The sequence below is a fragment of the Acinonyx jubatus genome, chromosome C1 (assembly GCF_027475565.1).
Source record: "Acinonyx jubatus isolate Ajub_Pintada_27869175 chromosome C1, VMU_Ajub_asm_v1.0, whole genome shotgun sequence".
NCBI classification, from domain to species: Eukaryota; Metazoa; Chordata; class Mammalia; order Carnivora; family Felidae; genus Acinonyx; species Acinonyx jubatus.
Window position 1 is genome coordinate 147,455,846 of NC_069381.1, and position 23,665 is coordinate 147,479,510.

The following is a 23,665-nucleotide window of genomic DNA, read 5'->3' on the forward strand; positions in this document are numbered from 1 at the left end:
TATGCACCTAAGAAGACTGTCTGAAACCACTCGCACCAGATAATTCTCTGTCAACCAATCGAAAGACACCACACTTCTCTGCCCCTGTGCCACACACATGACTTTTGAGGAAGTTAAATGGTTCAGTCTGAGACGGCAGTGAGCACAGCCCGAAGTGTCCTCAAAGCAAATGCTCAGCAGTTTCAGACCCGGACAGGAATTTTGTCACCTCACATCTAAATGATAAATAGACTAACCTAAGGACTTTACTTATACTGAGTAACAGTTTGAAAATATAAAATTAGTCCCTAGATATTAAAAATATTTTCAAATCTTACAGCTTGATTTTTACAACCACAAACAAAAATTTTAGGCACACCTCTAAGACACGATTAAATCCCACTTTGGAAAGTTCGAAAGCAGAAGACTCCTTGCAATAAATGTCACCTTGCTACCTTGTCGGCAATCTCACCTGTTCACTACAGGTATCTGGCTCTGCACCGAGTTTCTGCCATGACTGTCCTAACTCCACAGTATCCCATACACCGGGGTCTTCATTAATCTACACATGTAACCGTTGCTTCATTCCCATACTATGTATTTTTTTTTTTTCTTCTCACTGCCCAGGGGCCTTGCCAAGATTTTTATGAAGTCCAAACACCGCTCGATCTCAAGAGATTCTCTTTTAGAAGGACAATAGCAAGAAGGGTTAACAATAGTCAGTGTACAAATGAAGGCTGAACTTGTACTGGGAATATCCATGCTGCTTAACCCAAGAAAAAACATACCCGAGATCATATCCTATCAAATGTATTTGAGTTATGCCCGTAAGAAGCAGTTGAACTCCCATCCTTTTCTCTCATCTCTGGTTTTTCTCTAGGGGATAAAGACTCTGCTTTCTAGAAGTAAAACAAAGAGTAAGCCTGTCCCTTGCTCTGCCTCAGGTGGCACCTCATATCTCCCAGGCGTGCCACACAAAGGCCTGTGTTCCTTCTCCAAAATCACTCGATACAACTTGCGCGAGCTGCTACTTGCAATTAGCCAGGCACCCCCTATTTCTCACTTCAGTCAAATACAGAGGTGCGGGGAAGTGAGACACACATTTGCCTCCCTGTCCTGAGCCTTTGATTTGCACAAAGAACTTTTAGCTAGGCAAGGCTGAATTTTTTCTTCAATCGTCTTTGATCAATGTCGGAGAACCTGTCCTTGCCACAAAACACATGGTCACTCACAGTAGGACCCAGTATGTTCAGTGCAGCTGGTGGGGGATGAAACATGGTCACCTGGGATAAGCCTTGGACAAGTCTGCGAGAAGCCGTGGATCCGCTCCACCCCCACCCCTCTGGGGCATCACACCAACATGAAGCAAATGAACCATCAGATGGTTTAAGGACTGCATGCCAAGTCTGCATCGGCTCTAACCTCTTCTCTAGGGGGGAAAGTGGAGTGCCAGGTGTGGACTTGCAGAAGTAAAAGACACATTTGGGGGTATGATTTAGTGAGAGATTATTTGGACATGAAAGGAGTAGGTTTTTATTTACGTATTTATTTTTGGCAGAAGCAAAACCATAATTTGCATCTTGGAATTTACATAGCTGATTTAATATATCTTTGACGGGCCTCCCTATTTATTACAGTAATATTTTCTCACTCTGGGAAGTCGGTGTGGAGCCTATACAGCCTGTCCCTCCCTGCTTCCCCCCTAGTCTGTCCGGTGGTGGAAGAAAGTTTCTAACACTCTGATCCCAGCTGGGAGAAGTGGGTTTCTGAATGTGCCCTGAGGGGGAATGCCCTCTGGTGAATCTTATACAGAACAAGTTCAAATTCAAACGTTATCCTGATATCAATTATTTCTCAGAACTAGCTGAAGACAGACCAAGATACCCGGAAGAGAGAAGCATTCAATTGTTCTAGGTTGCCAATGTTCTGTTTTCTGGTGTAGAAAATTTTAGATCAAAGATTAGGTTTATAAAATGCATAGAAATTAACAACTTAAATCCTAATGACAACTGGACACATGTATAAAGAAGAAAATTCAAACATAAAAAAGCTGGGTTTATTTGCAGAATAGGAAACTTGAGTCTCAACAGGGGTTGGACGTCAGGGCTAGAATGTGAACCCAGGTCTAATGGACAACAAAGCCAGAGCCCTCAAACAGTACTCTACGTGGTACACCAGAACCGTCTATATCCTAAATGTGCTATTTGTATTATTTCATTTCTCTGTGCCCATCCTTCCTGCAATCTAAAATATTAAATTCAAGTTTCTAATACCACTGGTGGCCATATATATATATCTATATATATTATATATAGATCTTTTTTTTTGAGAAAGACAAAGGTGCCCTTAAGTTAATTTAATGAGTGCACAGGTAGCTTGTGTGTGCGTGTGTTTAACAAAGTCAGCTTCTAAAAGGTTAGTTTTTAAAATTCTACTTTATATTTTCATTAACAAAAGAATTCTGCAAAAAAATTTTTGAAAGCTACAGCACATTACAGCTGAATACCAGAGTCAGCATTTTAGAACAGCTAGACTTAACCAGGGAAGGCTTAAATTCAGACTCCCAGATTAAAACGCAATTGAAATGTAAACACTGACAAGTCTTTAAGCACAACTTCAGAGCTCTGATCAATTGAAAACAGTGACACTGTAGCTATGTGCTCAATCACACCAAGAGTAAACTTAAAAAGATATATTAAAAAAAAATGCTTACCAACAGATGGTATTTTACCAAACTCCGTTTTCATTACTGGTTGTCTTTTTATATTTTGCCTTTCAAAACCCCCAACTTCCCTGGAATTTGACAAGGACTCTGTCCCCATCCCCTGTCCCCTTGGATGTCGCTAATTTATACAAATTGGACCTAATTAAGGAACCGGGTGGGTGGCTGGCTGACCACAGGTAAGCGCTGACCCATCCCACAAGAGCCTTGCCGTCTAGCTCAGCCTTCTCTGGCCTAATTTCACTGCTTCACATCAGGTCAACAAGCTACCCATCAAGTTCTCTATCCAAGAGCAGGGAAAACAAACTAATTTAGTTTTCACAGCAACATTACCTGGGCTTAATTTGCATGCCAAAATTGAGAGAGAAACAAAGTTGGTGAACAAGCGGAATGGCTGTGCATGCAGACCCTCACTGCACTCCCTGCAGGAGCGAGTGTGGGCACCAGTGGGAAGAGTGCTTGTCAGCAATCAGGGAGGACTTCCTGAGTGGATGGCTCTGAGGCCGCCATCCCGCCAGGAAGGCCCATTGGTCTCCCACCCTCACACAGGATGATCAACAACAGGCACATGGCAACTACACATACAGCAAATGAATCTATTTCCCTTTCCATCACATCACCCCCACTCCAACGCCACACTAAGTACACTCTTCTGTATATAAAAAAGTCTAAAGGGTGTTTACAAAAAAAAAGGCAAAACTCACCATGTGTGACCTAAAATATTTAGTAATCATGCATTGTTGTAGATTTCTGCTCAGCAAAGATAATGAATAAAAATGAAAATCTGACATTATAATTCTATTGCCTCGTTTCCTCCCTAATACTAATAGGCTACAAGAATTGTGCTCCCACCAACCTCACAACTGCAGTCATCTTCCCTTCCCCCTTATTTTCTAACTTCCCTGGGGACTCCAGTACATTCTGAAGGGAAACCTAGAATCTACCTCTTAATTGCCTTCAAGGCTTCTTTAAGGCTATCATCCTTATAGCTTGCAGAGGCTATGATCCAAAATCCATAAGCCCCATCTCCATCCTGCCACCCCCTGCGCACACATGCTCACGAATGCACACAACACCACCACCATCACCACCCCAAACAACACATCAACTACAAGCCAGAAGCAGCATAACCATTACAGTTGCTCCTGAGAGCCGACAGAAGTTATGGAACAGTCTCATTTTCCACCAGGAAACAGCACATTATCAAACCTGACGTGAACTGAGTACCATGTAAAGACACTACATACCACACTAACTCCACACACTGGTTCTGCTCCTCTGCTCCATAAGCTTTCAAGGTATAAAAGAAACTTAACAATTTAAGGGAACTATCGAAGGGGGAGGAGGAGCATCCAAATGGGCCAGTTTCACCAGTTAGGGTATTTTCTCCGTTTCCTTTTAGACATCTGAGTGGCTCAAAGAGGGCCAGGAATAGTGGCTGTCAGAGATAAAGTTCCTGGCACAGGGAGCTGGGAAAGTACACACAGCTGAGAAGTGGGAGGTGAATTAGTGAGAGATGAGAAACTGGCCAGGAAGCAGATGCTCTTCCGGGTAGGCCAGGATGTGAAAGATCACCTATATTAATGAACAGCGATAGGGCCCCTTCACACACGCAGGCTCTTACTTCTCCATAATGTGGGAGAGACAGCCAAAGGGCAAATATCAATTAGTCCCATTTGATGCCAGGATATCAGGGCTTGAAATCACATGGCTAATTAGTTAATGAAACTGGTTTTCCTAGAGCCAGTGTCCCTTCTTTGAAAACAAGCTTTGTAGCCTCTAAGACTATGAATCTGAGCAACAGATTTATTCACTAGTTCTTTCTTGGATTATGGTTAAAAAGGAGAGGGCCATGTTTTTGTGTTAGCTATTAAAATAAAATCTAAAAATAAAAATCTCCAATATACTTCACAATTAGTATTCTCCAAGACACTAATCAAACTGATCCTTGCATGTAAAGCCCCGTTCTTTGCATAGAAATCTCCTTACCTAAGTCCATGAATAAAGCATCATTTCCTTAGGCTTCAGATAAAAGAAACAAATTTAAAACTTGCATTGAATAAGATAAATATCTGTTGTATACAACATGACTGAATGAATGGACAGAGACCATGTTGCAGAAGTGAAAATAAACAAAGAGAAAAGTACTTATAAATAAAAATAACAACAACAACAACAGCATAGAAAGGCTTTTAGGGGTGGAGGTGGTGTTTGTGAAGGAGGTTAAGAAGAAGAACGAACAGGCAGGTGTTGAAAATCCACGGTAGAAAACATACCTTAGATATGGTGTGTGAATTCTGAGGTCATATTTTCTTTCAAGATCTCATTGAAAACAAAACAAAACAAAACAAAACAAAACAAAACAAAACAAAAACTAGCTTTCTTATCATCCAAATATCTCTTAAAGATCTGGTTTGTGCTCCAGCATGCAAATCAGCTCAATTGTTTGGTTCTCTCCAAGGTTCTGCCAAGAACACCACAGATGCCCCAAGTTGCCTACTGAGAACTCTGGGCCAAGGAACACACCAGAGTTCTTGTGCTATTTGTTCCTTCCAGGGTTTGTAACAGTGTTTATAAAGGGGGAGAATGCTAAAAACCAGCATGAACCCCCTGTAAATACAGTCAACAAATCTTTGACAAAAGAGCAAAAGGCAGTATGATGGAGCAAAAGATAGTCTCTTCAACAAATGATGCTGGAGCAATGGGATGTCTGCATGCAAATTAGGGATGCCTGGGTGGCTCAGTTCGCTGAGCGGCTAACTCTTGATTTTGGCTCAGCTCATGATCTCATGGTTCATGAGACGGAGCCCTGCATCCATCTCTGCACTGACAGAGTGCAGCCTTCTTGGGAGCCTGTCTGTACCTCCCTCGCTCTCTCTCCCTCAAAGTAAACAAACATTAAAAAAACAAAAACAAAAACATGAATCTAGATACAGACCTTACACCCTTCCAAAATTTAAAATGCAAATCTGTAAAGCTCCTAGAAAATAACAGGAGAAACCCTAGATGACCTCAGGTATAGTGATAACTTTTTAGGTATTATATGAAGACAGACTCCATGAAATAAGTTAACTGATAGGGTAGATTTCATTAAAATTAAAAACATCTGTGCTGCAAAGAAAAATTCAAAGAATGAGAAGACAAGTCACAGAATGAGAGAAAATATTTGCAAAAGACAGATCTGATAAAGGACTGTTATCCAAAATATATAAAGAGCTCTTAAAATTCAACAATAAGAAAACAAACAACCCAGTACGTGGGGTGAAGGTCTTAACAGAAACCTTACCAAGGAAGATATATGAATGGAAAATATGCATATGAAAAGATGCCCCACATCTTATGTTAACAAGGAACTGCAAATTAAAACAATATAAAGATACCAGCATATAGCTATTAGAATGGCAAAAATCTGGAACACTGACAACACCAGACGCTGGGGAGCACACGGAGAAACAGGAATTCTTGCACAGGCTGGCAAGAATGCAAAATGGTATAGCCACTCTGCAGACAGTTTGACAGCTTCTTACAAGACTGAACACACTCTCATTATACCATCTGGCAATTGTGCTTCCTGATTTACCTAAAGGAGTTGAAAACTTATGCCCACACGAAAACCTGCACCAGACAAATATAGCAGCTTTATTCACAATTGTCAAAACGTGGAAGCAATAAAGATTCCCTTCAGTAAGTGGAAGGATGTTCCTGTGGTACGTCCAGGCAATGGAACATTATTCAGTGCTAAAAAGACATGAGTTATCAATCCATGAAAGACATGCAGGAACCTTAAATGCATATTACTAAGGGAAAGAAGCCAATTTGAAAGGCCACATTTTATATGGTTCCCCCTATGTAACATTCTGGAAAAGGCAAAAACAATGGAGACAAGAAAAAAGATCTGTGGTTGCCTGGGGTTGGTAGGACAGAGGGATATACAGCACAGAGGATTTTTTTGGTTAATGAAACTCTTTTACATGATAGTAAATGGTGGAAACATATCATTATACATTTGTTCAAACCCATAGAATGTACAACACCAGCAGTGAACCCTAAGGTAAACTCTGAACGCTTTGAGTGACTCTGATGTGTTTATGCAGATTCACCCTTGGGGAAAAAAAACAGTACCATTCTGGTGAATGATGCTGATAATGGAGGAGGCTATACATTTGTGGGGGCAGGAGTATACAGGGAATCCGGGTACTTCCCTTGCAATTTTGTGTAAACCTAAAACTGCTCTTAAAAAAACAGTCTTTAAGACAGACTGGAGGCAATGGACGTAACTTATTCACCAGAAAACTGTAGGGACAAGAAAGTAAGTGAGGAGCTTAGGCAATCAGCTCAAAACTTCCCTACCAGAAAATACATTCATCAGGAAGGGAAAACTTTTTTTATAATATTTTTTTTAAATTTTTATTATTGAGGTATAGTTGACATTCAACACTATATTAGTTTTAGGTATGCAACATAGTGATTTGACACTATCCAACGCTCACCAGGATAAGTGAGGTTACCATATGTCACCACACAATGTTATTAAAAGATTGCTGGTTATATTCCCTATGGTATATCTGTCATCACGATGTATTTACTTTATAATGGGAAGTATGTACCTCTTAAATCGCCTTCACCTGTTTCACCCATCCCCCACCTGCCTCTGATCTGGTAACTAACATTTTGTTCTTCACATTTATGAGTTTTCTTCTGTTTTTTGGTCTATCTGTTCATATGTTTTGTTTTTTAGATTTCACATACAAGTGAAATCATGGTGTTTGTCTTTCTGACTTATTTCCCTCAGCATAATACCCTCTAAGTTCATCTATATTGTCACAAATGCCAAATTTTCATTCTTTTTTAAGGCTGAATAATATATTCTTGTGTATGTGTGTGCACATGTGTATCACATTTTCTTCCATTCATCTACTGATGGCCACTCAGCTTGGTTCCATACCTTGGCTATTGTAAATAATGCTGCAATAAACACAGGCGTGCAAGATATACCTTTGCAAGTTAGCATTTTTGTTTTCCTCAGGTAAATATCCAGAAGCAAAATTACTGGATCAAATGGTACTTCTATTTTTAGTATTTTGAGAAACTTCCAAATGGCTTTCCATAGTGGCTGCACCAATTTACATTTCCACTAATACTGCATGAGGATTCCCTTTTCCCTACATCCTCACCAATGCTGGTTATTTCTTGTCTTTTTGAAACCAGCCATTCTCACTGATGCAAGACACTATTTTGTGGTTCCGATTTGTATTTTCTGATGATTAGTGATGTTGAGCAGCTTTTCTTGTGTCTAGGAAGGAAACACTTTTAACAGTGGGCTCCTAGCTGTATAACCTGCCTCACATATAATGGTCTGGTATGGAACAACTTCTAAAAGAAAAAAGTAAGAGTTCAACAAATGGAAGATTGAGGATGAAAGGGTCTAGGACAGAAATGCTGAGGAGGGCTTCAAGAGGGGTAGATATGGCTGAGTGAGCTGAATACTGGTGGCAAATGGCAGTCTAGAAAGAAGGGGGTATGTGGGGAGAGGAGAAGAACCAACAAAAACAAAGACAGGAAAGATCATTGTTCGTGAAAGTGAAAAGACCAACCTTGGTTGGCTGAGAGGGCATCTAGGACAAGCTGGTGTTTGGGGAGGGGAAGGGACAGGAAGATGGTACAAGAAAGGCAGGAGAATAATCTAGAAATTGAGAGAGAATATGGACATGATATCACAGATTATTATTCAGAGTGTCCCAGGTAGAAAAGAAAATTTAAAGATGGTCAATGAAGAGGGTAACTCATGGGGAAAGTTAAATGAGGAAGTTCTTGCCCATCCTCTCTATGAAAACGTATATAGTAAAGGGGAAAAAAAAATGAGTGGATGAAATAGTCTGAATATCTGGATTCGAATCATGCCTTGGCCAGTAACTAGAACATCATCTGGGAGCAACTCTGTTCCTCATCTGGGAAATGACAGGTGAGACTACAGGATTCCCATCTTCCCTTCCAGCCTGAGAATTTGAAGGCTGGGTAATGTTGCTCCAACTAAGACATATCAAAACAGAACCCAGTCAGGCCCTTGGATACTCTGCTCCATCTGCCCAACAGCCAGAGAAATGGAGGAAGCTAAACAGGCAGACCCTGGAGGGAAGACTTGTACTCTGCATCATGCAGCTGGAAGACACAGCAAGCACCCACCTGGCTGCCATTTTTCCTACCCTGCTCAGGCCAAGCACTAATTCCCTGTTTAGTCACACATGATTCTGAGAAAATATTATAAATATGTAAAGCTATACTAAAATTAAACCAAAGCTTAAAGGAACAGTTTTGTTTGTTCTTTTTTAATGCCATAATATTCAGAGTTCCCCAAACCAGGGTGTTCTTAAGGTGAAAATATTACAGCTGAAATCGCTTTAATAACACCTCTGTCAAGACTTTATGCTGGTTAATGGGCCGGCATCTTTTTGTCTCAACATGTCATTGGTACAAAAAGTTGCATTTCAATTCTGTTTAATCTCTTCTACAGAAAAGGGTCATGCAATAGCTCCAAGACCATCTTAAAAGAAAATTCAAAACAATAAACAAATTATACCCCAAAAAACCAGCTATTAGAACTCGGTAAACTTAAAATCCTGTCCAACTTCAGGTGTGAAATTAATTACCCTTCTGGATTCTGAATGCAGGTATGGAGGGTGGGTTTTTTTTCCCTCCTTCTGAGCCCCAAATGAGGAATTTTCAGATCTGTACCAGTTTTCTTCCTCAGCACAGAGCCTTGTGAAAAAGACAAGAACAAACTCTTCTTTTCCTTTTTACTCAAAATAACTTGAAAAACAGAAAACTTCCTAAGGGAAGTGCAGCATTGCCTTTATCATGACAGTTCAAAACACCTCTGCAATGTTCTGATTTCCTGCCTCACCCCAATGGAGTTAGGATTCCAGCATCGACAACTTCCTTCCAGCTGTTTTTAAAAATCTATGTACAGTACAGTTTGTATTTCTTGTAAGTAGAGACGTACTGCTGAGATTGCAAAGTTCTCAGGGTGGGAAACATTTTAAAATATTCCTTTTCCACATTAAACAATACTTATTGAAAGTATTGTAAAGTTGTTAACTGAACATTAAAGTTAGAAAAATTATACAAGTCAGCTTACCCAAGGAAATCCCAATGAATTTATTCACTTTTTTTTTTTTTTTTTAAGATGTGAATTGCCATGTGAATGAGCATGCAGCATCATGGGTTTCATAAACTCAGCCCTAGAGAAAAAAGCATTATCTGTACTTTCAGGAAACTACACAACTAGTATTTGAAATCTCATAACAATTTTAAAAATGAAATCTCACACTGTTGTCATCTATATATCGCCAAAGTAAAACATCATCACAGGAAAATTTGAGTTAATACAAATTTTTTTGAGTTGTATTAACTCAAAAAATTAATGAATATTCATTTCTTTCTCATGATAAAATCCTGCAGCTTACATCTGATACACAGTAGGTAATTAGTGTAGAACAGCTCTTTATTATGTTTCTCTGTTTATCTCTATGTAAATGTCTGTGTATATATGTGACTGTGTGGGGGTAAACAGAAGGAAGGAGCCGGTTGTCTCTAAGATACATTGTCTCTGATGTATCTGAGATATACTGTCTTGCTGTCTCTGAGATACCTAGTCTCTAATACAAAGCACAGTGGCTTTAAAAAAAAAGAATCTTTTTTTGCCTGAATTCCACCTCAAAAATGAAATTTTTGCCTGAGGCGAAACCATATAAAAATGAAAGAAAAATTTTGTGAAAGTTATCTTCCTTTACCATTGTCAATGCACCTTCATGTTCTCTTTTCTCGTCTATTTCCCTAAAAAACAAATGCTGGTAGTGACCTACTAAATTAATTTGAGACCCCACTAATATAGCCCCTAGCAGGTTAAAAACCAAGGTTGTGTTGCATTTCTAAAACCTTGATGTACTTTTGAACCACTACTCAGTTATTTCAGGTGAGGTCAGGATTGTGCATTTCTACCAGGCTTCTAGGCAATGTCCGTGCACAAGGCAGGACTCAAGACCGTGCTCTTGGTGTGTGAGGATGGATTTTAGAAAGGTCTCCTTCTGGCTTTAAGAAGGAACAAGCTACATCTCCTCACTAAAAGAGATAAAAACTTTTGATTTCCAATTCAGTATCTGCTCAGGATCACAAAATGTTAGAGTTGAGAGAAGACATCAGAGATAATGCAATCTAGTAATTCTCAATTGGAAGCATAACAGAATCTTGAGAAATGGTTGTGGGGTTTACAGTATTTTAATTTTTATCAAAGGGAGCTTGGCTTTAATAACATTGAGGAACAATGATCTAATCTAACCCCTCAACCCAGAGAAGTCAAAGCATATATCCAAGGTCATACAGCTAATTCAAGGCAGAACTAGGTCTCCATTCCCACCACTACTGTCAAAAGGCACCAGCCCTTCTTTGTTCCAAGGATTGTACAAAAAATGATGGCACATGTCAAGTTTTCTTAATGAGTTTTAAAAAGGGAAATTGATATGGTAGTCTTATTAAGGCATCACAGAAAAAGTATGTATTTTGTATGGCCTCTTTTATCCCTCATATTTCATCTGTCAACTTCTAGATGACTTACTTGGATGCCCATGTCTGTGTTAGACATTTAGATTCCCACTTAAAAGAAAGAAAAGAGAAGGAAAGGAAATTCACAGCATCTATTACATTTATAATCCAAAACTCCTAAAAAATTATGAATGGCACCATTTCTATCTGTACATATTAAAACCTTGTGAATAGCATGCATCACCATTATCTGACCATCTATCTACAAGAAGATACAAAAATCAAACAGATTAATTACAGCAGCTTGTTGCCTTTCTGTCAGAGAAGTGTATTTAGGGTCAACTGGCAATTTAATAGGCTTAGATTAGAAACCTTTGAAGAATCATCAGAATTGTCCCCTCACTGTCTGATTTCCTTATATATTCACAGAATTCATATACTTAAAACAAGTAACTTCAGCCTCTCAGTTCCTTATAAAGAAAAAAGAAAGATCTGTACAACTTTTCCTTTTGTGTATTCCAGCGTTGGCTTTTATCCTGAAGTTTGCCATGATTATGTTCATATTAATTCTCTAAGGTGAGCTGATTTTCCTCAACAGTCCAAAAAGGTATGCAAACCTTGCTCCCAGCAGCTCATTGGTATACTCTGGAAAGCTGTTACTTACTGTCTTGATCTGACTAAGCATTTCCCCATTTTTGCAGGTACAAGCTTTCAGACATGTCCTATCTCTCTTTATCAATACTGCATATTCGGACTGAGTACCCACAGCTACTTAGAGCTTGAGACTGGCCCTTTTTTTTTTTTTTTTTTACAGGGCCAGCCCATGCACTACTGTCCAATCATTTCAGGAGTGATGCTATCAACCTTGGAGTACCAAGACACGTTGGAATCTAACCAACTCCTGGCAAGGTTCACCCCTCTCTTCATCTTTCCTCAAGCAGATAAACTGAAGAAGAAGTGCATTCTGCGGTAAGTAGAATCTGGGAAACGGTTTCAGTATTTACAAAAACCAGATGCAATTTTGTTTTTCTTTCAGTCTCAAATTGTTTCACAACACTTTTTGTTTAGAGTAGGGAGTTATTACTCAAGATGAAAAAGAGTGAGGCTATTAATCCTCCTGAACACCTTTTCTGTTGCTAAAGTTAATCACAATGCACCAGCTCCATCACTGCTACCAAAATGAGCTAAATGTACATATTGCTAGTTATTACATTTCCAGAGGAAGTTTCTTTTCCAAGGAACTTGGGCAATCAAGTTACAGCTCTCTGGCATGGAGACCCAGAACTTCCACGTGTGTGGCGGGGTCAGATGTGGGGATCACATGCCCCACAGCAGCACAGCACGTAGACGTTACACTTGGGTTCTACAATCCCTTTTTCTTCTCATGATACTTGGTTTCATTATAATAGCAAATAAAACATCTTTTACCTTTGAGGCACATAATCAAACATGCAATCTTTCACTCCAGTCACAATTCCAGGTTAACCTAATTAGTGACAGGTATCCATATTGGGTCTCACAAGTCTCTGGCCTTCCAAATGCACAAAACAAGAAAACACCACCACCCATTCCCACCAACCACAAAGAAACATTTACGAAGAAAATTGTGTCTAAATGGAAACTGACTTAAGAGACTCACACTCAATGACCAGTGACAGGAGACCAGCTCTCCTCACCTCCCTACCTAATCCAAAGCAGCCTGCGAGCATTTCCAGCACAGGAAAGGGAAAAACAGGCCAGAGCCCAAACACCGCTATGGCCCCCTGCCCAGACAGAGCAGAGAGGAACAAAGGCCCAGGTGTGGCCTGCAGCTACACCAGATCACTGAATTCAGTGAACACTGAGCAGTGGAATCAAAACTTCAGAGCACTCCTACATTATCAAATCATTTTCCTAAAAAAGAAATAAATGCCAGAGGGGAACACAATTTTTAATTTTCTCTTGCTCCACAGAGACGTCACAAGCCCTAAAATTCACGTTCTTTGGATGTTTTCTTTACATTTTGGATCCAGATCTAATCTCAGAATGGTACTCTCTTCCCAATTTAAAAATCAGAGCATAGAGCAAAAGAATGAACTCAGAAGAACGGTGGATTTTATTTTAAGGATCAGCATCAGGCAATGTATCTTCTCACATGGAAGAAAAATCAGGAACGAACAGGCAGCCTTCCTTGCCTGCACCGTGGCCAGGAAGCTGATGCAGCAGGCCCACACCTGAGGGCAGTGGAGGACTACAGCAGCCACCCTGTGCTCCTCTCTTGCAACCCAGCAGTTGGTTCTAGTACAGAAGAACCGTTCAAAGTAAAATGTCACCCTACTTTCAGAAGAACTTCCATCACCACGGAAACTGAGAAGATACAAATCTAAAGGAGAGTTTAGTCTGGCTGGATATGTTTTTTAAAAGGCAATTCTGTAAATTACAAATATCGGGGTCAGAATTTATCCATCAAACCTTGGACAGGTCACCTCACTCTGAGGTCCCTGGAAATACATGTGGGAACTCTGCCTGAATTACACACTAGCTACATCTCCATTCTTCCTTACTGCAAAACCCAATTCTTACCTTGCAGTGACAACTGATGTGCAAATCCCTGCTAGCGGGCTTTCCAGAAATAGATAAAAAGCCAAGACCAATGTTTTCCCCTTAACTGAAGGAGGTAGGTTGTAGCCATTTGCTTACTCATTTTAGTTGGAGCTATAATATTTTATCTTTTTCTTACTCTCAAAGTAATCTAGGTAATCTTTAAACATAGCTAGATAAGCAAAAACCAAAAGGGGGAAAAGCCATTTTAAGCCAAGACAACTTAACTGAAAACATTTTTTCCCCCTAGAGAAATGTGTGTTATTCATAGTACTAATCATTAACATTGTTGACCATTTATCACGTTTCTGGTACCAAGCTAAGTGCTTTGTATATATTGTTTCATTTAACCAAAACAGGGTAGGTATGATTATCACCATTATACAGTTAAGAAAACAGAAGATAAAGGACTTTCCCAAGGTCACTGAGGAGGTAGCAGTCTGGTAGTGAGATAAGGTCTGTCTGACTACATGTTTAGGAGCTAAGCAGAAGGGAAAATGGTAATAAGGGACGTATGCCGTTAAGTTTCACTGTTTCGGTGGCCTGGTTGATACACAATTGCTCTAATTATGGCTTTTGGTCCTGGTTACTGTCACAGTTACTAAAAATCTTCCTAACACCCATCAGTAAAACAAAGCCAAAAGGTTTGGCTCAAGAAAGTGGTTGCCAAACAGCAAAACTCAGTGACACGTCCTTCTTTACTCCAAAACTAACAGTACAACATTACTGTGAGGGAATATTGCTGGAAAACACTCAGGCAATTTGCTTTCCTTTAGATCTTCTCAATATAGGATATGTAATCTCAATACATGTTTAACACTTTCTAATATGATATTTCTACGTTTGAATTAAAGAACAAATCTCCCCCATTAACCTGTAAGCCTTTTGAGTACACATGGTCACGCCCTGTCTGATAATCCCACTCTGCACCTCGGACCCAGGGCTTTGTGCATTTGATGAGGAAATAAATAATAGACTGGCATACGTCAGAAAGCATGTAACTGTGGCAGGGATTAAAACACTGTATGCTGAACAGGTCTCTGGTACAAGGAGGTAAGAGGAGTCAGCAAGAGTAACATGGGGGAGGAACCTAAGTATTTTGGAAAGGAGTCTGACATCTAGGCAGAAATACATCAATCATATCATTTTTTTTAACTGAAACAAGACCTCTACTTACACTGGAATTCTGTTCTATTTCCTCTCTAGACTGAAGCATCTCGGGAACAATGGCCCAACTCTATGACTTTTAAAATTCCTAGTTTAGACTTCAAGACACCAGGGACAGTGGACAAATTATGATTGATAGTGAGAATTATAATTCAGAGAAAAATAGGAGTCCTAATAATCTTAATCGTATTGCCTCTGGATACATCAGATCTGTGGGAATCTGTCTTTTCAAAACAGATTAATCAGAATTACTATAAACCTTCAAGAAGATGTAATCACTTTGGGATCCTACTGCCTTTGGTAATGGCCACATCTGGTCAGGCAGTTGTTATTCATTCTTGCCAGGATTCGCTTTATTAGACTCTCAATTGAAAAATGACACCTTCGCTCCAATCCTTTTAATTGATTTTTAACCTTAGAGAAGTGTAAGCGAAAGAGTTATTTAGAAGACTAACTTCTTAATGGAGTCATCTAAGTGGTCTGGTAAAATTCTTTCGGATGAATGATATCCCCGCCCCTTCCAGCAGGGCTCTAAAAAAAAAAAAGAAAGAAAGAAAAAGAAAAACGCTACTCCTTGAGATGCACTGCACCTCTTTATATAAAGTTAATTCAATATAAGTGTAGCCATGCTAATACAATTTAATGTAATTAGTTTCCATGAGGAAATTTAAAACTCAGTTTGTACACTAACTACAACATTATATACCTGCATTAAGCCATTCAAAAGTTAAAAGATAAAATAGAAGTGGAGAGAAAGTGGGAAATGGCTGTATTAGTTTCCTAGGGCTAGTGTGGCTTACAACAACAGATATTTACTCTCTCACAGTTATGGAAGCCAGAAGTCTGACATCAAGGTGTCAATGCTCTCTTGGAAAGCTCTAGGGGCAAATCCTTCTTTGCTCCTCTGGTTTCTGGCAGCTCCTACTGTTCTTTGCCTCTTGGTGGCATAATCCCAATGCAGCCTCTACGTCACATGGCCATCTCTTTGTGTCTCTCTGTATCTTACCCTCTTTTTATAAAGAGACTAGCCACTGGATTTAAAGCCTACCTTAAATCCACTTTGATTTCATAGCAAGATACTTCAACTAATGACATCTGCAAAGATCTTATTTCCAAATGAAATCACATTCTGAAGCTCTTGTTAGATATGAATTTGGGGGCACAGTCTTCAATCTACTACAGCAGCTTTCTCTAAAGGTCGATTTTGACTCTCTTAACCTTACTTTTAAAAACTTGGGATACATAATCAAAACACGTATAGAGTGCTGCACCTGGCTGGCTCAGTTGGGAGAGCATGCAACTCGTGATCTCAGGGCCATGAGTCTGAGCCCCGTGTTGGGTATAGAGATTACTTAAATAAAACTTAAAAACAACAACAACAACAACAACAAAAAACGTGTAGGGATGCCTGGGTGTCTCAGTCGCTTAAGTGTCCGACTTTGCCTCAGGTCATGATCTCACAGTCTGTCAGTTCCAGCCCTGTGTCGGGCTCTGAGCTGTCAGCTCAGAGCCGGGAGCTTGCTGCAGATTCTGCGTCTCCCTTTCTCTCTGCCCCTCCCCGGCTCACACTCTGTCTCTCTCAAAAAATAAATAAGCATTAAAAAAAAAAAAAAAGTGTAGAGGATTATTTTACATAAGCACCCACCAAGTTATATTACCAATAATTCTTTAACCATAATTAGATCCAGAAAGAAACTTATGGGTCATCTTGCCCAGCCTCATATCCAAACTAAGATGTTTTCCTATGGTGTGGAAATTGGGGGTGAAGGCAGGGCATCATTACAGACCAGCAGATGCCCCAATTTGACATTTCTAATTGCTACAACATATAAGTTGTCATAATTTAAATCTTTAATGATAGCTATTATCCCTCCAGTGATATTCCTTTAAGGCTACAGACAAATGACACTAACCGACAACTCTGGTCAAAACAACTTCTAAGGAGGCAATATAGCAATTAGAGTTGAAAGGATGGATTCGGAAATCAGACTGCCTCAGTTCAGATCCCACCACTGCCATTCACCATGACCCTGGGCAAATGATTTCACATCCGCACATTTCATCTCTTCATCTGTTAAGTGAGGACGATAGCATCTATTCTAGCTTGCAGAATGGTTACAAAGATTGCACAAGTTCATCAGGGTAAAATCCCAACCCACAAGGAGTGCTCAGTAACTGCCAGCTGCACTTGGGTTCATCTTTCTCAATATCCAGATGGCCGTGAGGGCTCAGCCCAGTGCAGGCACCCCTAGACTGAATCTTAAAACTGACTAATAAGTAGTTTTCTCAGTCCTTCTCCTGCTACTCTGAGGCTCTTTCGCCCATAAAAATGAGGGGAAAAAATGGAGAAAACTAAAAACAAAAATGAGTTCAAAGTGGAAGTTGCTGCAAAAGGCAGGTAAAATGGGGGGGTGGGGAAGTTGGGGAGGATTTCCCAGGAAAGGCTCCCTGGAAAAGCTGGCCTGATCAAATCTGATCAGTCCTCATATTCCCTGGACTTTTTTACTTAGGTCAGGTTTACCACTTGAAATTCTAACTAGGGATGCATTAAGTTACGGCCCCTCTTTGAAATACCAGAACTTCCAAGCTACAATGTGGGAAGAGAGTCATCACTTAGGACAGCTGAGAAGCATTGGCAAGACGATTTAAAGGCGGGCCTATGTTCCGTTTGAGTCAACTTGAATAACTTCTGTTATTCTCAATCTTCGGAGAGAGAAGAGGAAGAGTACAAAAGGCCATCTGATTTACATTTTTCATTATGATTATTAGAAGTGAGAAAGCGATTTTTTCCCTCTACTTAATGTACCACATGACAATGCTTTGCTCACAGAGATGCATAACTGGAGCTGTCACTGCCAGTTCTGAAATTCCATTAGAACACTACAGGCTTTGAAGGTAACCTGGGGTTCTAACTACTATTAATAATACTTCAACAGGAAAACCTGAGAACTAAACTACCAAATCCAACGCTTCTGTGAAAACAAACAAAAAAAACACCAGTGTCCTAATTAAAAAAAAAAAACTCACCGTAGAGATGAACTTTTGGATTAGAACTTTTAATGTCTATGCAGTAGGATGATCTCATTTTTTTTAATCTAAATACGTAATTTTATTAAATGTAGGCAAAGCTATATTAATGGTCTAAGCAGCGAAGTCAGTTTTTTGGCTAATACTCATTTACGGCCAAACCAACCACACATGCCTTTTTACACACTTAGTTATACTCCATTTCCCTCAGTATTTTTCACTGAACTGTTAAGACTTTGATTATTTATTCCTTTTAACCCTCCTTTTGTTAAACTGCGCCTATTTTCCAGTGTGCTGGTATCTTCATGCTAATTGTTATTCTACGCAGATCACCATGCCTCCTAGCTGGACATCATCTGAAGAACCGAGAAGCGTGTTTCCTACATGGCATACAAGTTGCTGTTTTCAACAAATTTTATCACAGGATATTCACTGTCTGGCCTTTCAAATCCTAAGACTGCCCTCATCTCTTGATTTTCCTGGTTGCTTTTCCTTTTCTAGCTACTCAATAAACCTATATACAGTTGTCAATACAGAAGTTCAAATTATCACAATCCTGTCACTCGCTACAGTAAGCAGGGCTGGGGAGGTGGTTAACAGTGGAGAAAAGGCTGAGGCAAGTAAAACTGCACTACAGTAACCATTCTTTTTATCACACTGATTCTCTTTGTATTCTTTCCCTTAGGAGGGAGGAGGAAGAATTGGGAAAATCTCAAATTTTAGCAGGAGCTTTTTATTAGTAAATGTTATTTCCTAATATTAACAGTAACTGCTAAGTTGTGTGGACTGTGGCTGAGCAAGCAGAGGAAGTGTATTTGAAAATACAAGGAGCAGGTGCCACTGTCTGATGGGACAGTCCTTCACCTGGCGATGATTATACATCCATCCAACTGGGGCAGGAGATGGGGGTGGCGGTGGGGGTCTCTGCAGTGGTGTCAGCCCCGTCCGTGCTGTCAATGGCAGTCTTGCCCACTCGGGGTGTAGAGCAGAGAGGGTAAGGAAAAGGGTCAAAGAAAGACAGAAAATGGAAACTGACTCTCATCACGCACTATATTTCGGGCTCTGAAATGTTCAGAATTTCTCCTCCCCCCCAACAAGGCAACACACAGACAGAAATGGTATCTACTTCCCCCAAGCCCCCAACACACAAACACACCACAGGGAGTTACTTTAAGAGAAGAGAAAAGAAGAGAGGGGAGGGGAGGGGAGGGGAGGGGAGGGGAGGAGAGGAGAGGAAAGGAATCCATGGCAAAAATTTGACAGGAAAAAAAGAAAAAGCTTGTCTGTATCCTGAATTTCAAAGATTTCCATCTGGTCCTTACGGCTTCTGCTTGACCCTGGAATCCTAGTTGGCTCAACACAGTAACAGACGCCTGCGAAACCACTTCCAGTTTCTTATAGAAATTCAGAACGGCTCAAATGCATCAGCCCAGCTAAGTCCAGTACTCTGGCCAACCAAGTTTCCAAGGGACACGCGTGGTTAGTTTTTCTGACGTCAGTCATAAGAGATGTATCCCAATTTTTCTTTGGACCCAATTTTGACTTGGTTACTCATAAATTTGTCATTCTCTACTTGGCACCCATTTACATTTCCTGCCTGCATCATCTGTGGACTTAAAAGATCACTGCTTTATAAGACAGCTCATTCTTCATCACTGAAAGATTCAAACAAACAGAGCTTCTCTGAGGATTATTTTACCCCAGTGGTCCTTAGATTTCAGTGAGCTTCTAAATCACTTGGAGACCTTAAAATAGCCCCACAGTGTCTGAGGATGCCTGACGCAGTGGGACCCCAAAATGTACATTTTTAATGAGAACCCCAGGAGATTCTGATGCATGTAGCCCTGGGACCACACTTTAGGAAATGCCTCTAAAAAGGGTAGAACCAAGATAGTGTGTCTTTGAAATTTAGAGTCCTGGTGTTCCTCCTACTGGGGGGTGGGGGGAGAAGTCTATTCTATGGTCTCTACAGCTGATCTGAATCTTCCGGGCACTGGGGCTCTCCTAGTCCCTTATACCCCAGCACCCTGACTTTGTGACTATGCAGACTATGCCACTCCCAAAGTGGCCACCATCTTGTCCCCTGCTCTCCACAGTGTCTTTCAACTCATCCAAATGACACTTGATCCTTTCACTAGCCAACAGGAAAAGGCGTCTCCTGGTTCTAAAACTGCACACTCTCTGGCCACACCCTCCAGATCCTCTTTTGCATCAGCTGATCTGAGCAATTTCCGGTTCCTTGATCTGACAGTTCTGACCAACCCTCCCTCAGATGTGAGAGGGTTTCCTGGCTCTTCACTAATTGACATGCAGAGTTCACTGTCCAGTTCTAGGTTAACAACTCTATGTACGTACTTCACTGGGTACAAACAAATACAAACCCTCACCTTGGATGATGCCCCTGGAGGAGGTCTTCCACAGTGCCCCTCCTACACAACAAGACCTTTCTGTTCCTATTCAGTCATGCAGTGAATTCCACACGTGTTCATTTTACAAACCGTCTCAATCCTTACTTTAGTTTTTGTGACTGTTTGTGGCCAAAAACCTCAGAAGGTGGTTGCTTTTGTAAACCCAACAACCTCATTTTGGGCAGAAATGTACATTCCCTGACACACAGCACTGCAGTCACTGATAAATTCTTGCTGAAATAATGACTAATAAATAAGTATGCTCAACTTCACACACTGGATGTGTTGCTGAAAAATTCTACATGACCAAATCCAAGCTTTAAATGCAGCAAGGAAACAGGACTTTGAAAGAAAACTTGAGAAGAAAACCAGCAAATGTTGTGCCCCGAATATATATTTAAAATGCTACACTACATAGACTGAATGTTACAAAGAAATACAGGTTCCAGTGCTCAAAAATATGAAGTAAACTAGTTGGTAATGAGAAACACACTCAAACAGAAGAACAACTCATCAATTAAGCAAAATTCATATATAATTTACAAAAGGAAGAGAAATAACTGATTTACTGTTTTTGTAAAGAGAAAAAACTAATTTATTGTTTTTTAAAAAAACTGCTGGCATTCAAGATGTGTCCTAGGTTTCAAAGGGAAAAGAAAAGAAAAGCAAGAAGAAAAAAAAAAGAAAAGAAAGAAGAAAAGAGGCATCTGGGTGGCTCAGTCTGTTAAGCATCCGACTTGGGCTTGGGTCATGATCTCATGGTTCGGGAGTTTAAGCCCTGAGTCGGGTCTCTGCTGTCAGTACAGAGCCCATTTGGGATTCTCTGTCTCCCTCTCTCTCTGCCCCTCCCTGGCTCTCGCGAGTACTCTATCTCCCTCTCAAGCAATAAATAAACATTAAAAAAAAAAAAAGAAAAAAAGAAAAGAAGAGAGAACAAGAAAAGGTTGAGAATAACCAAAGTGAGGTACCTCTAATGGAGCCTATGAACATCTTTAAATTTTTGTATAAGACTCAAGAGGCTTTAATATCACTTGATATTTCCACAGAACTACAGCTCTATAATAGCTTTCAAAACAATACTTGCAAATGACAAGAACCTTGCTGTTATGAAGGACTTACCTCATAACTACAGTAACTCATTCCCATTCCAAGTCCCTAGAGGTAACCTGATGCCTTAATGGGTAGTGGTGCAAATCATCCTCTCCTCAATAGAAAGGGCATTACTGCTTCTCCACTCCGCCTACACACAAACCCCAACTGAGATGTAGTTGATAGAAAACCATCTCATCAGAATTCTGTCTTAATGTAATAGCAGGAACTGAAAAAAAAGGAGACTAAGCACAGTGATCATCTTCCTGGAAAAGGCAGACCTTAAATTTCAATTTAAAGAAGAGAGGAATGTGAACTTGAAGAGGAGAGAATAGAGTTCTGTGGCCATTTGTGATAGCTTAACGAAAGGTTGGAGGAGAGGAAGGAAAAACAGACTGCAAGAAGCAAGGAAAAGACTTTTGGCTGGAATGCCAGGTACAGACTTGGGCAAAGCCAATCAGAGGAAGGAGCATGTTAGTTACTCAAGGTCCTTGAAGACTATGGTTCATAATGGACATTTCCATAGCTATTTTACATGGTTAATTCTGTAAAGAAATTTCTTTTATCCTGTAGGTTGAAAACAACAACAAAAAGTTTCCTTATATGTTGTGCACAACAGGGCCACCAGTATAATACTTCTTTTTAGTCATGAAGCATTGTGGCTTTATCTTGGGCCCACTATGGTGCCCAATTGATGAGTTCTGACTAAGATGAATGAATGTCTGGTACCAGGTTGTTATGAGATGAATTGCCGCTCCCCCCCAAAAGATAACACTGGAGTTCTAACCCACAGTATCTTAGAACATGATCTTATTTGGAGATAGGGTCTTTACAGAGATAATCAAGTTAGGATGAGGTTACTAAGGTGGGCCCTAATCCAATGACTAGATCCTTACAAAAAGGGAAAATCCGGGCATAGAGACAGACACATAGGCAGGAGCATGTCATGTAAAGATTGGGGTTAGGAGAGGCCTGGAACAGATTCTTCCCTTGCACCTCCAGAGGGAGCATGGCTCTGCCAACACCTTGATCTTGGACTTCTCTTTCAGGCCTGTGAGAAATAAATTTCTGTTGTTTAAGAACTCAGTTTATAAAATGTTGTTACAGCAGCCCTAGCAAACTAATTACACAAGTGCAACAGTAGTTTTGCTTGGACCAGGTTGTTCTGATAATAATTAGTAAAATACAAATTTAGCCAAAAATTATTTTTAAAGAAAAAAATTAACATGTTACTCCCTAGATGCTATTTCTATTTTACCATGGCTCTTGTCTCATCACTTCAGAATTACAGCCAAGCCTTAGCGATTCAAAATACAAAAAAATGACTAAGGAAGTATTGATGACACAGATACATGAAGGATGCCTACCCAAACAGAATCAAATAAAATACTTAGTCAAGACTGAGCCTTTAATCTAAAACCTTCTGGTCAAAGCTATGAATCAGACCTACATTCACTTGGTTTCCTTCTTTGTCTAACCTGTTTTGATGGTGCAAATAAGTATCATTATTATCTGGTTTGAGTTTCATTTTCTTCCAATTCCTTCTGTGTACCTTTCGGTAAAAGAGCCAACAAAGGATTCTATAGATGACGGGTCTGCAAACTACTGTCCACAGGCCAAATCCCATCTGCCACTTGCTGGAACACAGCCATGTCCATTTGTGTATGCATTATCTATGGCTGCTTTTGAGCTACAAAGGCAGTGCTGAGTACCTGTAAGAGAGACCTTATGGACTGCAAAGACTAAGATATTTACCATCAGGCTCTTCACAGAGAAACATCTGCTGAGCCTAGCTACCCACAGTGCTATGAAAAGTATGAGCAACTCCTATGTAAACCTTTCCTGACTGTTTACCTTGATTGTCAACAATCCCAATTCCACTAATATTTTCCATTCCTAATCCACACATTGAACTAGAGAACAATGAAAAGAAGATCCCCTTTGAACTTGAAATAGCATCTTTTTTGCTTGAATTTATCTTAATGTTCTCTAGTTTTCCACATCCCTTTTAAAGAATTAAAACCAAATTTGGCAAGGAATTGATGCCAGGAAAGTGGAAGATATACTTTCTTTTCTTCACCACTCTGCCTTAGTACCCCAGTAAGCAGCTCAATATGGTCTGTTAAAGGGTAGAAGAAATCTAAGGTGACAATCA

The 23,665-nt window shown here is 40.1% G+C and overlaps 1 protein-coding gene across 9 annotated transcripts in view; it reads right to left on the minus strand.

Moving 5' to 3' along the window:
* The window catches only part of RBMS1 (RNA binding motif single stranded interacting protein 1), a 217,288-nt gene that overhangs the window by 92,448 nt on the left and 101,175 nt on the right, over positions 1-23,665 (minus strand). Inside the window, exon 1 of one of the 9 annotated variants that reach the window (XM_027055654.2) lies at positions 21,541-22,246. The exons of the other annotated variants lie outside the window; for them this stretch is intronic. Within the exon in view, the coding sequence (XP_026911455.1) occupies positions 21,541-21,567 (27 nt within the window). The 5' untranslated portion in view covers positions 21,568-22,246. Of the gene's footprint in view, positions 1-21,540; positions 22,247-23,665 lie in introns of those variants that run through there. 9 annotated transcript variants of the gene reach the window in all.